General features: G+C 37.3%; 1 protein-coding gene across 1 annotated transcript in view; it reads right to left on the bottom strand.

Moving 5' to 3' along the window:
* The window catches only part of MMRN1 (multimerin 1), a 41,809-nt gene that overhangs the window by 15,340 nt on the left and 13,778 nt on the right, over positions 1–12,691 (bottom strand). The window contains exons 2-5 of the mRNA XM_021396509.1: positions 11,869–11,988; positions 8,998–9,104; positions 3,083–3,181; positions 1,249–1,422 (exon numbers count right to left, since the gene is read on the bottom strand). Coding sequence (XP_021252184.1) covers positions 1,249–1,422; positions 3,083–3,181; positions 8,998–9,104; positions 11,869–11,988 — 500 coding nt within the window. The remainder of the gene's footprint in view (positions 1–1,248; positions 1,423–3,082; positions 3,182–8,997; positions 9,105–11,868; positions 11,989–12,691) is intronic.

Here is a 12,691-nt window from a genome sequence, read left to right as displayed (position 1 = left end):
AAGAATAACCTGTATTAGCTGATGTATTAAAGCAGCATTTTCATTAGAGCTACTTGATTAGGAGGTAGATTGAGAAAGTGAATTTTAAAAATGCCAGCAGTTGAAAAATTAATTGAAGCAGGTATTAAATAGAGCATGGTAGACATAAACAACGAAGACCTGAAACACATTTGAAGACAAGAAAGAAAATAATGTGTATTTTACTGTGCATTTTAATTAGGACTTAGACCCTCAATATAGATATAAATAGGGAATGCTTAAGCAGGAGCAAAAGACCTCTTGGAATACCATCAAAATGACAACTAGAATGAGTGAAATACAAAAAAGAATGAAGAGAAAGCAGAAAGGAAATGGAAAATATTCAAAGACAAATTAAATTTGTGCCCAAGGGTCAAGAATGCCATCTAGCAGTATGTGGAGAGGTGAAAACAGGTCACTGAGAGATGGGATAAATGTGATCCAGGGTACAAGAGAGCCATCTAGCATTTGGCATGAGCAACTCAGGAGACAGATGAGAACTGAAAATACATAAAATTGGGCAACAACTGGTTATTTTAAGGGAGATGCAAAATCATTTACTTTGTCAGTTAGTTTTAACTCTACATAAAAAGTTCCAGTTGCTTCGCGGTATTTTAAAACAATAGAAAGTCCTCTGGAATCCGAAACATATAATACAATAAATTTGAGAAACACTCCTTAAAAATGAGAAAATGATTGCATATCAAGTAAAAGAAAGCTTAAGTCCCAAACTGTTTCTTCAGCATCACTTTTAGTTGGATAACAAACAGATCTTACTGTAGGATTCACAAGGAAAGGATGCATATTTGCATGACATGATACAGATACAACTACAGAATTCCTTCTGTATTTCCCTTGCATATGTGAATTACATGCTAAAGATTATTACTTGTACTTAGTACAAAGGCAAACACTACCTCCTTTAGCAGCTATCAGGTAAACAAAAAGTAATAATGATAATATTTGCAGAAATTCAAAGTAAATAAACATGTCTTGATAGTAGCTTAAGTTATCACACAGATGATGTTTTATATAAAAACCTGGTTTTTTTGACACTACAAAAGACACCATAACAACAAATGTTTAACCAAAAAAATCCCCCTATTATGAAACAAAGCATTCCTTTCAAATGCTGAACAATAGAGTAGGATAGCCTATAAATGTTTTTAGCACTTCTTTTTTCTGGCACCTTTAACTGGGTGAGTGATTACATTAATTTATTTTCCTTACCTTTTAGAAAAGATTGGAAGTCTGTACCCTTATCTTCATTGATTTTGCCTTCCAGAGAAGACAGCATCTTGCTTAAATCATTCATGGCAGCAGCAATGTTGTCAACCTTCTTCTGTAGAAAAGTCAATTTCATTTCCTGGCTGCTAATATTCTCATTCATTTTTTGTGTAAGTGCTTAGTCAGACAACAAAATGAGAAGAAAAGAAGTAGTGTTATAAAATTGTGGGGTTCAAAGAAATGTAATTGACTTGAAAGACATTAGTCAAGAGTGCAGTGAGAAGTTTCTAAATTACTATCTTGAGTAAATCACCTTGATTTTTGTCATGTATCATTTATTAGTGACATTCAGCAGCACAGCAGTAGCTAATTACTAAGGCATCTGTATCCATTATAAAGTATTTATAATTCTAGAATAGTATTTGGAATGGTTTGCATATTTTAATCAGCATAAAGCCATTTTTCCAACACCTAGCACCCTATAAGGTTTTCAGTTAACCTTCAGTTTTATATCACCAAGGTGCAAGAATCTTCTCCTTTCTAGCTCCCATTTGAAGCTACTTTCCTCTATCTCCATGCCGTATTCAGTCTTCCCTTCTCCTGCCCATGCTTTGCGATTTTTCTCTTTATTATTATTTACAGTGAAGCACATATATGGCCATAAACACATACAAATGTTCTGTCTCCTAAAAGCCACGTGGCAGTCTGCATTCTGACACATGGTTCACCCAGCGTGCATCACTATCCCAAAATCACAGCAGTACACTGGCAACTGGAGCACACAGACCTGATAACACATCTTATTATTTGGTTCCTCAAAATGTTTTAGGATAAAGGACAATCACATGACTGATAAAAACAATTTAGAGTGTAGCAGCTGATATTTATTCAATAAGCCAGTGTAGACATCCATAATTAAAACATCATCAGTTTAAAAAAAAACAAACATAGGTGTCAAGAAGATTCAAGGAACATTCCTCCTTTACACTGTCTTTCACATCTTGTCTACCTTCTGGGTCCTCACCATGTAAACTAATAGCTTATTTGATGATATTTGGGTAATGCTGCCAAATCACTTGCATATAATTTGCCATCAGAAATTTACCTGACAGTCTCACTCACTGCTGGGGAGTATATCACAAGCATAGAATAATTTTTTCAGACGATTTCTTTACTCAGGCATATTTCTTCTGCTGTTTATTTATACATGATATGTTAATTAGTAGCAGTTCTCCAATTACACAGACTTTCTAAATAATTCTGCATCTCTACCATCTCAGAGGAAAGTAAACCTTTAAGTGGCAGAGACAGTGTAGTTTGTCAGTTACTTGAATGCCTGTAAATCAGAAATATCCTTTCACATTTCTTCATAATGAACACACAATATTAAAATTTATGGTTGATTTGAATGATCTGATAAATCACGATTGTTTCTACTCTGGGTTTAGTGAATGTACAAACACAACTGGCACAGATAAAATTCCATTCCCACAAAAAGCTTGAAGGATCACTGTTCTGATTTTGAATAGAGCATTAATTTTTAGAAGAAAATACCTGACAGAATTATGAATTCAGGTTTAATTAACATCACTATACTTTATTTTACAATACAGTGCTTGTTTACACTACTAGATTTTTTGTTTGTTTTTCTGCTAATTCATTTAACTTAGTAATGCAGCAATTTTAATATTTAAATAGAACAAGTTTTCTGGTTTAACTTAGTTACGCTAAGTTAAGTTGCTAGTACCTTTAAATTCTTTATTCAATATATTCCTCTCCCTAACATTACCAGAGAATGGTGGTTAGCCTAAAGATGAAATTCGCTATAACAGCTGACCTGGCCCACTAGGGTCTTGTGAAGCTCCTGGCGTCCTCCCATTGACAGTTCTGCTGCTTTCAGCCTGAGTGCTGTGCAGAAGTGATTGATGTTCTCGAGCTAAGAGATGGACAAAAAGGAAAGGAAGCAAGTGAAACACTCTATGTGAAAAACGAGTATTCAGAATCAATTGCTTTCTCTCTATGTCCAATACCAAATTTACCAAAACCCCAAATAACTGCAGATTAGGCTTTATAACAGAGTGCAGGACCACATCTAGATGAATATAGTGAATAGCTTTGTAAACAGCCTCCTGAGATTTGTGAGAGTTGGCGTTAGTACTAAAAGGTCAGAACTAGAATAAACAGAACTTGGAAGTACACAGAGCTAAAAATTATAGGGGAAAATTTTACATCAATATAAAACAGAAATGCAAAGACAATACAAAAAAATGTCAGCAATAATTGATTTTTTTTTTTTTTTTTGCAGATTACACAAGTCTTCAAACCTTAGATGCTTCTCAATAAATATGATGGCATTGTAGCACCTAAAAAATGAAAACGATTACAAAACGTAATCAAATTCCAGACTCCAATAAATATAATCTGAGATTTCCAATGGGTACAGACATTAAAATTCAGGAAGGTGGTGAAATGGTTAATATTTTCTCCGGTCATGGCAAATGAGATTTTCTGTTCTTATTTTACATCTCAACTCAAAGATCCAAGAGTGCTTTGTAAAACGTTGGACTAATGTTATTTTTTCAGTATTATAGTTGGAGAAACTGAGGCCTAGAAAAGCCTTCACCCCAAAAATATAAGAAACAACTGATGGACCTAAGAACTAAAATGATATTTTCCATTCTTTACTTCTCTAGCCATTAAGCTTAACGGCATCACATTCGTTTCATTAAAGTGGAAAAAAAAGAAATATGTACACAGTAGATAGTAAATTCAAACCAATTTTTATATGCTCTTTCAGGAAACATTTTAAAGTGGCTGTTGCTCCAGTTGGAACACGTCTGAGGAATGCCACTTTAGCAGATACAATTTCCAACTTTTATTACAACACAAGCGGAAGAACTTGGGTATGGTGACATTATTCTCCAGTTCAAATGTTAAAACCTACTCCGTCCATACTGTGAGTTTCCAAGGAAACGGAACAAAATGCTGAATCAAAAAATTCCCTGTGTTCCATCAGCCTCTTGGCAGTGTGTACGAGGATCAACAGATTATTACACTAAAGAATAAGGTGCTTGAGGTTGTAAGTTAAGGGAGAAAGTAACAATTATAACAGGGACTCATCAAAGAAAATCATAATATGGACTGAAAATTTCAGAGAATCTACTGAAATTGTCTGATAAAAAAATATAAATTCCTCAGCTACAGTTTCAATAGCTTCTGTCATCTTTCTGTGGCATGGTTATTGACAGGAGTTAAATGCTTGCATTCTGCCCAATTCATTACATATCAGTTATCAGTTGCTGACGTGATGATATAATCTATGACAAGGGAGTCAATTACTTTCTTGTGATAAAGACCAGCTGATTGATGTCCTTTTATTCTTTTATTTACTGATCCTTCTGTTTCCCTAAATATATCCACTACACCACTGCTACTGAAACAGACACCAGATTTTTTATATTATCCATCTTATCTTTCATCCCACCTATTAAATCAAGTGCTTCATTCACAGCTTCACATTGCAGAATACCCAAGCCCTTACAGTTAGTTTTATTACCTTTAAGAGCATCAAAGATATATATTTATTGCTGCATGCTTGTTTTACTAATGTTTTGAACTGTTGAGATAACTTAATCCCTGTAAAACCCAGGACACATATCACCCTGCTGGAGGAAACCAGAAATGGAGCAAACCACCACACGTTGTACTGCTTCTAACAGCAGCAAGGACTGTAACCAGTGATTCACATACACACACAACCAAACCACGACAGCAAAAAGACAAAGAGAGAATACCTCATATTGTTTAGTTATTAAATTTCATCATTGTCTAGAAAATGTGTTTCTCAGACAGCCTTAGAAATTCAGGAATTTCATTTGCGAAACAAACTCAGAACAGTCACTGGCATTATAGCTCCTTTTACATCATTCTTCTAGAACTGCCCAGCCATTTTCCTAAGGAACCACTCTGACAGATCATACAGAGAGAAGCCTTTTGTGTTCATTGTTACCACAGCTGAGATCCCCATCCTAGGTGCCAAAAAGCAGCAGATGAAACAGAAGCACCAGACTGAAACAACAACACACATCCTTAAGTTAGAAATAGCTATCAAATGACTTGAAACGGGATACGCTATGCTCAGTTAAAGCTAAAATAAGAAAAGGCAAAACCAAAAATAGACTTCCAGATTCACCCTACAGGTGTAATTTACAATAAGAAAGCAACACTAATAATAAAAAAAAGGCAGCATTTCAGAATGCTGAGCAACAAGGAGCTCCTCCAGTTCCTCTAGGAGCTTCAGAGTGCTCAGCAGTTCCCAGTATAAGCTAAAGCACAGAGGAATCAAACACTAGGCTCCTATCGTTGACTATATCAGCACAGATGTATAATTTATTGTCACATGTATTTTTAAACACAGCATGCAAAATGATTGCAGGGAATATTAAAAATATGAAAATTGGATCTTTTCCTCTCAGTACATTTTTGATTAATCAGGAGTGGCTTAAGGGGAAACCCTCTGGGGAGTTATATAGTTTCTCCCTGTTCCTTCTCTGCGTACTCCTGTACTTACAGTTGAATTGCTACCTTCTGTGTCTTCAGCTCACCCCATGCTGAGGGCAGCACTTGCTTGTGTGCAGAACATTTTACAGCCATCTGCTGGAGAAATGACATCGCTACCAAGTAAGAGAATTTAATGTTAACAATGGCTATGGTATTGTCAGCCATTTCGAGAACGAGCCCTCTGCTCTAAGCCATAGCTAGGTTAGATGGAAATGAATTACTGCACATTACATTACCTCACCCCATAGCAAAGCTGATGCATAATACAATGTTCATAAACCATACGTCCATGAATGAGTTGGGATTTCCCTCTCACCCCAAAACGTTGGTACAATTTATTTTTTTTCCAGCTTAAGGATGAAAAGCATCTCCAGCTTGAGGATAAAAAGTTGAAATAAAGCTGTGCGTAGTAATAAAGATAAGTCACAAACTGTGCAACTCAGAGCTGACAAGGCCTTTCATTTTAGCAGTTTTGCTTGTTGATTTGTCCATACTGTGCTGGTTCATGAGATTTAAAATAAAGGAATCACGTCCTATTTATTTAGAAAAAAGCAGTTCTTGTAAAAGTGCATTGTCCATTGTGGACTGAGATAGGTGTTTGTCCTCTTCAGTAATGGGTTGTTGTCACGCGGGAGGCAGAGTTGGAAACAGTGATATGAACAACTTTCCAGTGGCTCTCCTGGCTCACTTACTACTTCATTACCTGCAGAAGTACCTGTAACCAGTCAATCACAAAGTGACTACCAAGTAGAGTGTGTGAAAGTCTAGGAATAGCTATCACAGGCTGACAAGTTCTTCTCCTGCCTAGACTGCCAGGTGGATCATCACGTATGATTTAACTTGGTTTGACAGTGAAGCAAGAGGAGGAGGAATTTCAAATTAGCATCTGCTACAGCCAACCCACAATGGTGACTTCCCAGGATCTAAAACAGCTCGTCAGAATAACCCAGCTCCCTCGGCACAGAAATCCTTCATTAGATGGTCGTGTTGTTAAACAGATAGAGTGCAGAGGGGCCAAGGGGAGGTCTCAAGAAATCTGAAGAGTCACTGTCTGATTTTACAATGTCTCTCTCCCTGCCACCGTAGAAACAGAGTGTATGAAGACAAAGCTATTGGGCTCCCAGTTGTTCAAGTTCATTAGCTGATGCTCCTTCACGGGAATTGAATAATACAGGCAGTGGTGGTGGACTACCTGTGCTGGTAGTCTGCTCCTCATGGGAAGGAGCATTCCAGAAACAGGAAAAAAAGAGCACTTCAGACATCACACTTTTCATCCCAATCCCTTTAAGCATTTCTAAAAGCATTAATTAAATATCCCAATGCCCTTGTGAGCTAAGTGTCATCTCAATTTTCTAGATGAATAAACTTGGAGATGCAGATTAAAAGTGGCTTCCCCAAGTTATTCAGCAAGTCAGAAGAGGTTTGAGAATAGAACCCAGGAGATATAATTTCAAACGCACTCCTTTAACACTCGACAAAATATTCCCTTATTCTTATTTACATAGTGTCATGGTTTTATGGTTTTTGATTATTGGTATTCCACATCATAACATCATGTAGTGTACTGGGAGTTAAGGAGTTAATGCTCCAGTTCTGGGGATAGTGGATAGTTCTGGGTACCTGGTTCTCAGAAGAGAACTACATTTCCCGGAGGACTTTGCTGCTCTTTTACCATTTTCCGGTCAGAGGGAAAGATAAAACTGTTTGTAGATCTCCAGATGTTCTCTGCCCACCTCTCGTCCCGGCAGCATCTCGCTCCCCAGCTGTCTCACCATCAGCACTAGAGTAAGGCCTACCTTAATTTTGGACTCTCTCTCTCACTGTATTGTATTTGTTAACTTAAATTGTAATTACATTGTATTATAGTGTGTTATTTTGCATTCTGATATCTTATTTAGTAAATTAGTTTGTTTCTCCTCAGATTGTTGCCACTGTTTTGTTTTTAGGCCCATCTCCCTACCCTTTTTCCCTTTTCCCAGGCGTGGGTCCCCCGCCCCATTAGTCTCGGAACTGGGCCGAACCTGCCTATAAACTGACGCATAGACTCCAGTACTATTTGAGTTAATAGCTTTTTTCCTGGTCAGTGCTTCCATGTTGTTTTGATGTCTTTTCTATGTTATCAACAGTACTCCATCCCTTTTATAAGCATTTTTATGTCTATGTTTGCTAATGTTTGCATTTTTGTTAAAGCTGCCTTTTAAAACATCTTATCCATGCTCACTGGATAGTCTTGCTGACTGACTGTGTCATGTGTCAATAACCTACTCCATGCTCAGCTGCACAGAAGAGAATTCTGTGCCTGCTGAAGTTCGGGCTCTTCAGCACTGAAGTTCCCTCCTGGATGTGAACAACAGTGATTTCTCTTCATTTCTCTACATTAATTTTTAATCACAGCCCCTTCTTTACCATTGCTGATTGAACTCCCTATCACATGTAATGGCCTTTTTTGTAATATTCATTCATTTAAAATATGTATGCTGATGCCATATCTTATTTTTCAAGGGCAGCCTTTTTTTTTTTTTTTTTAAGGCCAGCAAAGAAATATCTATTACACAGATGTTAAACTACAGTATGTTAACATATGTTTGATCACCAAGGCATATGTAAAGCATTCTGTTCAGTCGAAAGAAGCCAAAGTTATACATGTATCGTGCAATATCAAGTAAAATTCAGTCACCATTGAACTGAACACCAAGTTTCCTACACAATTTAGAGGAAAACAAAGTTAGTACATTAGTTAGTACATTATTTTAATGTCTGAAACACATTCTTAGAGACTGAAACTAAAAGCAAAAAGGGTCACAGTGCTGCAGATGAGTTTCATAGCAAATATTCAGTGGAGGACCTGGGTTTAATATTCCAGCACTGCAGTACTCAATAATTGAAAGGTCAAAAGTAGAGAAGCCCTGAATACAAACTCCATGTTCTAGCAAAATGGAATTAGGGTGAAGATGTTATGAGTTGTAGAGAGGCAGAAAGGAAATGACATTTTGCTTAAGCTGTTCTGGAAACTCACATGCAGGGAGGAGTCAACATTCCAAAGCGTTTTAGTCTACCATGCATTTTTCCTGGTTTTGAATTAACAGAAGGAACTGTGTTGATTTTTAGCAGAGCCATTTCCTTACACATAAGATTGTATTGCTTTCTTTTGTTGAAGTGAATGGGTTTCAAAGCAGTACAATTCTCACCCACCTTTTGGTTGGCAGTTTTGTCCACTGTATCCAGGACAGCACTTCCACTCCAGTGATGTTACTATTTTATGTTCAATTTTATAGGCTTGATGTGTTGTTGTCTGGGACCTGTAAAACAGGTTTAAAATAGTTTCATTTTATGTAATGGTACAGTAGATGTAGACCATACCTACATTATGGTTTTTTGATGTATCCTCTCATTAACTGCTTGAAACTGAAAATGAAACCTAACTAGGAGCTGGTGTTTCAACAGCAATCAGAACACTAGTATTACTATCTTCAGATAATCTGAATAGACATCACTCTCCTTTAAGATCTATTCAGTGCTGTCAGGCTTCTTCCTTGAATATATCATCCAGGAATCAAATATTACTAACAGTTATTATAACTACTAATCTAGTCAGGGTTAGTCAAGTATACAGCTGTGGAATCACATTTCCTTTGAAATCAATAATGAAAAGCATTCCTGATGAATTTACGCTATGCCAGTCTGTATTAAGTACATATTGAAAACCTCTCATTTCTGATACTGGTTATATCAAGAGAAGCATGGACAGTAGTTTGAAGGAGGTGACTCTGCCCCTCTACTCTGCTCTTGTGGGACTCCCACATGGAGTACTGTGTCCAGTTCTGGGGCCCCCAACACAATAAAGACATGGAGCTGCTGGAGCAGGTCCAGAGGAGGGCTGGAGCACCTCCCCTACAGGAACAGGCTGAAAGAGTTGGGGCTCTTCAACCTGGAGAAGAGAAGGCTCTGATAGTGGCATTCCAGTACCTGAAGGGGGCCTACAGGAAAGCTGGGGAGGGACTTTTAATAAGGGCATGTAACAACAGAACGAGGGGAAATGGCTTTAAACTGGAAGAGGGTAGATTTAGAGTAGATATTAGGAAGAAATTCTTTACTGTGAGGGTGGTGAGGCCCTGGCACAGGTTACCCAGCGAGGTTGTGGATGCTCACTCCCTGGAGGGCATTCAAGGCCAGGCTGGATGGGGCTGTGAGCAACTTGGTCTATGGCAGGTGTCCCCGCCCATAGCAGGGGGGTTGTAATCAGATGATCTTAAAGGTCCCTTCCAACCCAATCCATTCTATGATTCTATGACTATTTTGGACAAGATTATAGACACATGAATCTGATAAGGCATGAAAGTTTCCACTCTGTAAGTTGAAGCAAGTAGGGTCTACCTATGTAATCGTGATACCTCAGTTCCTACTGTTAAAGTAGGTAACTGCAAAGTCAGCAGCAACTTCATTTCTGTGTTCCAACACATTCCGTATGTCCTGGCTACCCCATCACTTCTTTTAGCTTTTGAAGTTAATTCAGTTTAGAATTGAGCATCCTGAAGGAACAAACTAATGCATGCCTATTTGTCTCTTCTAAATACAATGTTTGAGTAAAAAAGGATATCAAATAGTTCTGCTAGTTGCTAAACACTATCATGAAAACAATTCAGATCTCAGAAAATACAAAGATATAATAGCTACAGAACCCTCTTGGACATACAATTGCTGTCAAAATTACTCCGGAAAGGGGGCAAATTTGAAAAACTGTCAGACCAAAAAATACACTCCTAAAGAATTTTTTTAAAAATGCATCCTTGATTTACATAGTAGTTAATCTTGTCAACCTTTCATAAGGAAGGCAATACTGCATATTAAAATGTATAGCAGATTTGCAAGTGTCCCTGCACTGCTTTGCCTCTGAGGAAAGAACTTTTCAGCAGTAAGAACTCAGTAAAGGTGAACAGAAATCAAGGTTGCTCATCTCAATTCTTTCACTGTATACGTGCTCTTATTTTGTGATAAAACTGCCTTGTTCTGTATTAGCATACTCAATTCCTGAAAGTACTCGTAAAAACGAAGTGTCCATGAAAGGAGCTAATCATGAATAGATATTTCAGAAATAGCTTTCCATGTTGACAACCCCAGAAGTACATATAGCAAACTGAATTACATGAGCAGCCCAAGGAGATAATTATAATTTAAAAAATAAGTAAGTAAAAATCAGAGTTACTGCAAATCTATCAGATTGAGTTAGAAAAATAATCTGCCGACACCACAAGCACAGGGCTCATTCCACAATTTTGAAATACATTTAATTATATTTCAGTCTCTCCTAATCCTCAGGATATTTCTGTTTCAGGCTTCACCTCAAAGTTTAAGTATGCTCTGCCCTACCATCTAGAGGACAGTTGTCAGAAGAAGCTGACTTGTGATAAGCTTCTGAAATTTTACAAGGGAAAAAATGTTATAACCTTTGTTTTTGCTCGTTCTGTTTCAAGCTGCCATTTTCCAGTCCCATGTATTAAAATCTAGTTTCATTTACTATTAAAATCTAATATTTGGAGAATATGAGTCACTCAAACCACAAAGGACAATCTGAATATGTTCATCAGAGTTGTTATTCACAAATAGTATGCGGGCCAATTGCTTTTCTAGATTTGCTACCTGGCCAACATAGTTGAGACAGAAATAAAAACCCAGAAGAGATAATAACAAAAATATTTATGCTATTCAGAGGAACTCTTTTGCCCCAGCAACACAATGCTCAAGTTTGGAAAACAGCACAAGAAGGATTTTCTTTGTCTCCTGAGCTTTAAAGACTTGCAACTTCTCTTGAAGTAATTCAGAAGAAACATAGATTAGAAATTAGAGGATGCCAGAGTTAGAGTATGCCAAGTGTGTATGGTGGAACTCAAGGAGAGTTCCAGTCATACGGTTTTTTTACACTTGCTAAAGCAACATGTTAAGACAAGATCTGGAAACATGTTAATTTGCTCCCTCATATGTTATTGTTTGTTTTCTGAAGTTGTGGTTGTATATGTTAGGCAGCTGGTGACAATTAGAGTATTCTTTCCTCCTAGCTCTACATACCTCTGAGCACAGGATCCAAGAAGCCAAGGGCAAGGCACTGCTCTCCCTGATGAGAAGGTTTCCAGACTGTCCACTACAACCATTGGTAAGAGTCTTGTATGGACGTAAGCACACCAGTTTCTGTTAGAGATAGGAGGTAAACATAATAAAATACAAATAACATTTTGCACAATATCATGAGATATGATACTTAACAGGAAGTTAGACCCATCAATTAGGGATAATATTAAGTTATGAAAACCAAGTTTTCCCTCGGACTGCCAGTGTAGTTTTGGGCAAGTTACTTATTCTTTCTGCTTCAGCTATCTGTTAACAACAAAGAGGAGAGTTATTTCTAAACCTCTACATACATTTATGTACAACCGATTTTTTTCTTCATAAATGTTTATGTAGCACCAAATACAAAGAAGTCTTTCTAGCCTGCAGTAATCTTAAAATACCCCCGCATTTCAGATCATAAAAGCTGTCTCTTCAGAAGAGAAAGGGTTGTTTAACAAAGCTTTTAATCACCAATAGGCTTCATTTTATGGATAGATAATTTTGCTCTTCCTTTCTCTGGAAATATGTTGAGCACACATAAAGTGTGTTTTCAGTGCACTTTGAGGTCCAACCCACACACAATCATAACATGCCATAGTTCTGCTCCTAGCTATGCCACTGCCGTTTTCTCCCCTCCTCTCCCTGGAAAGAAGTCATATGAGAAATAATAAAAGTGTTGACTGCAGAGCAGGAAGCGGGAGAAGGTGAATGTAAGGCCACATTCTTTTAAAAGTAATATCAGGTGGTTGGAAGAAACTGCTTCATCCAGTTTCAAAAACAGCTA

Source organism: Numida meleagris, chromosome 4 (assembly GCF_002078875.1).
Source record: "Numida meleagris isolate 19003 breed g44 Domestic line chromosome 4, NumMel1.0, whole genome shotgun sequence".
In the NCBI taxonomy this organism is placed as follows: domain Eukaryota; kingdom Metazoa; phylum Chordata; class Aves; order Galliformes; family Numididae; genus Numida; species Numida meleagris.
Note: the sequence above shows the minus strand (reverse complement) of the source record. Positions and strands in the feature narration are given on the sequence as shown.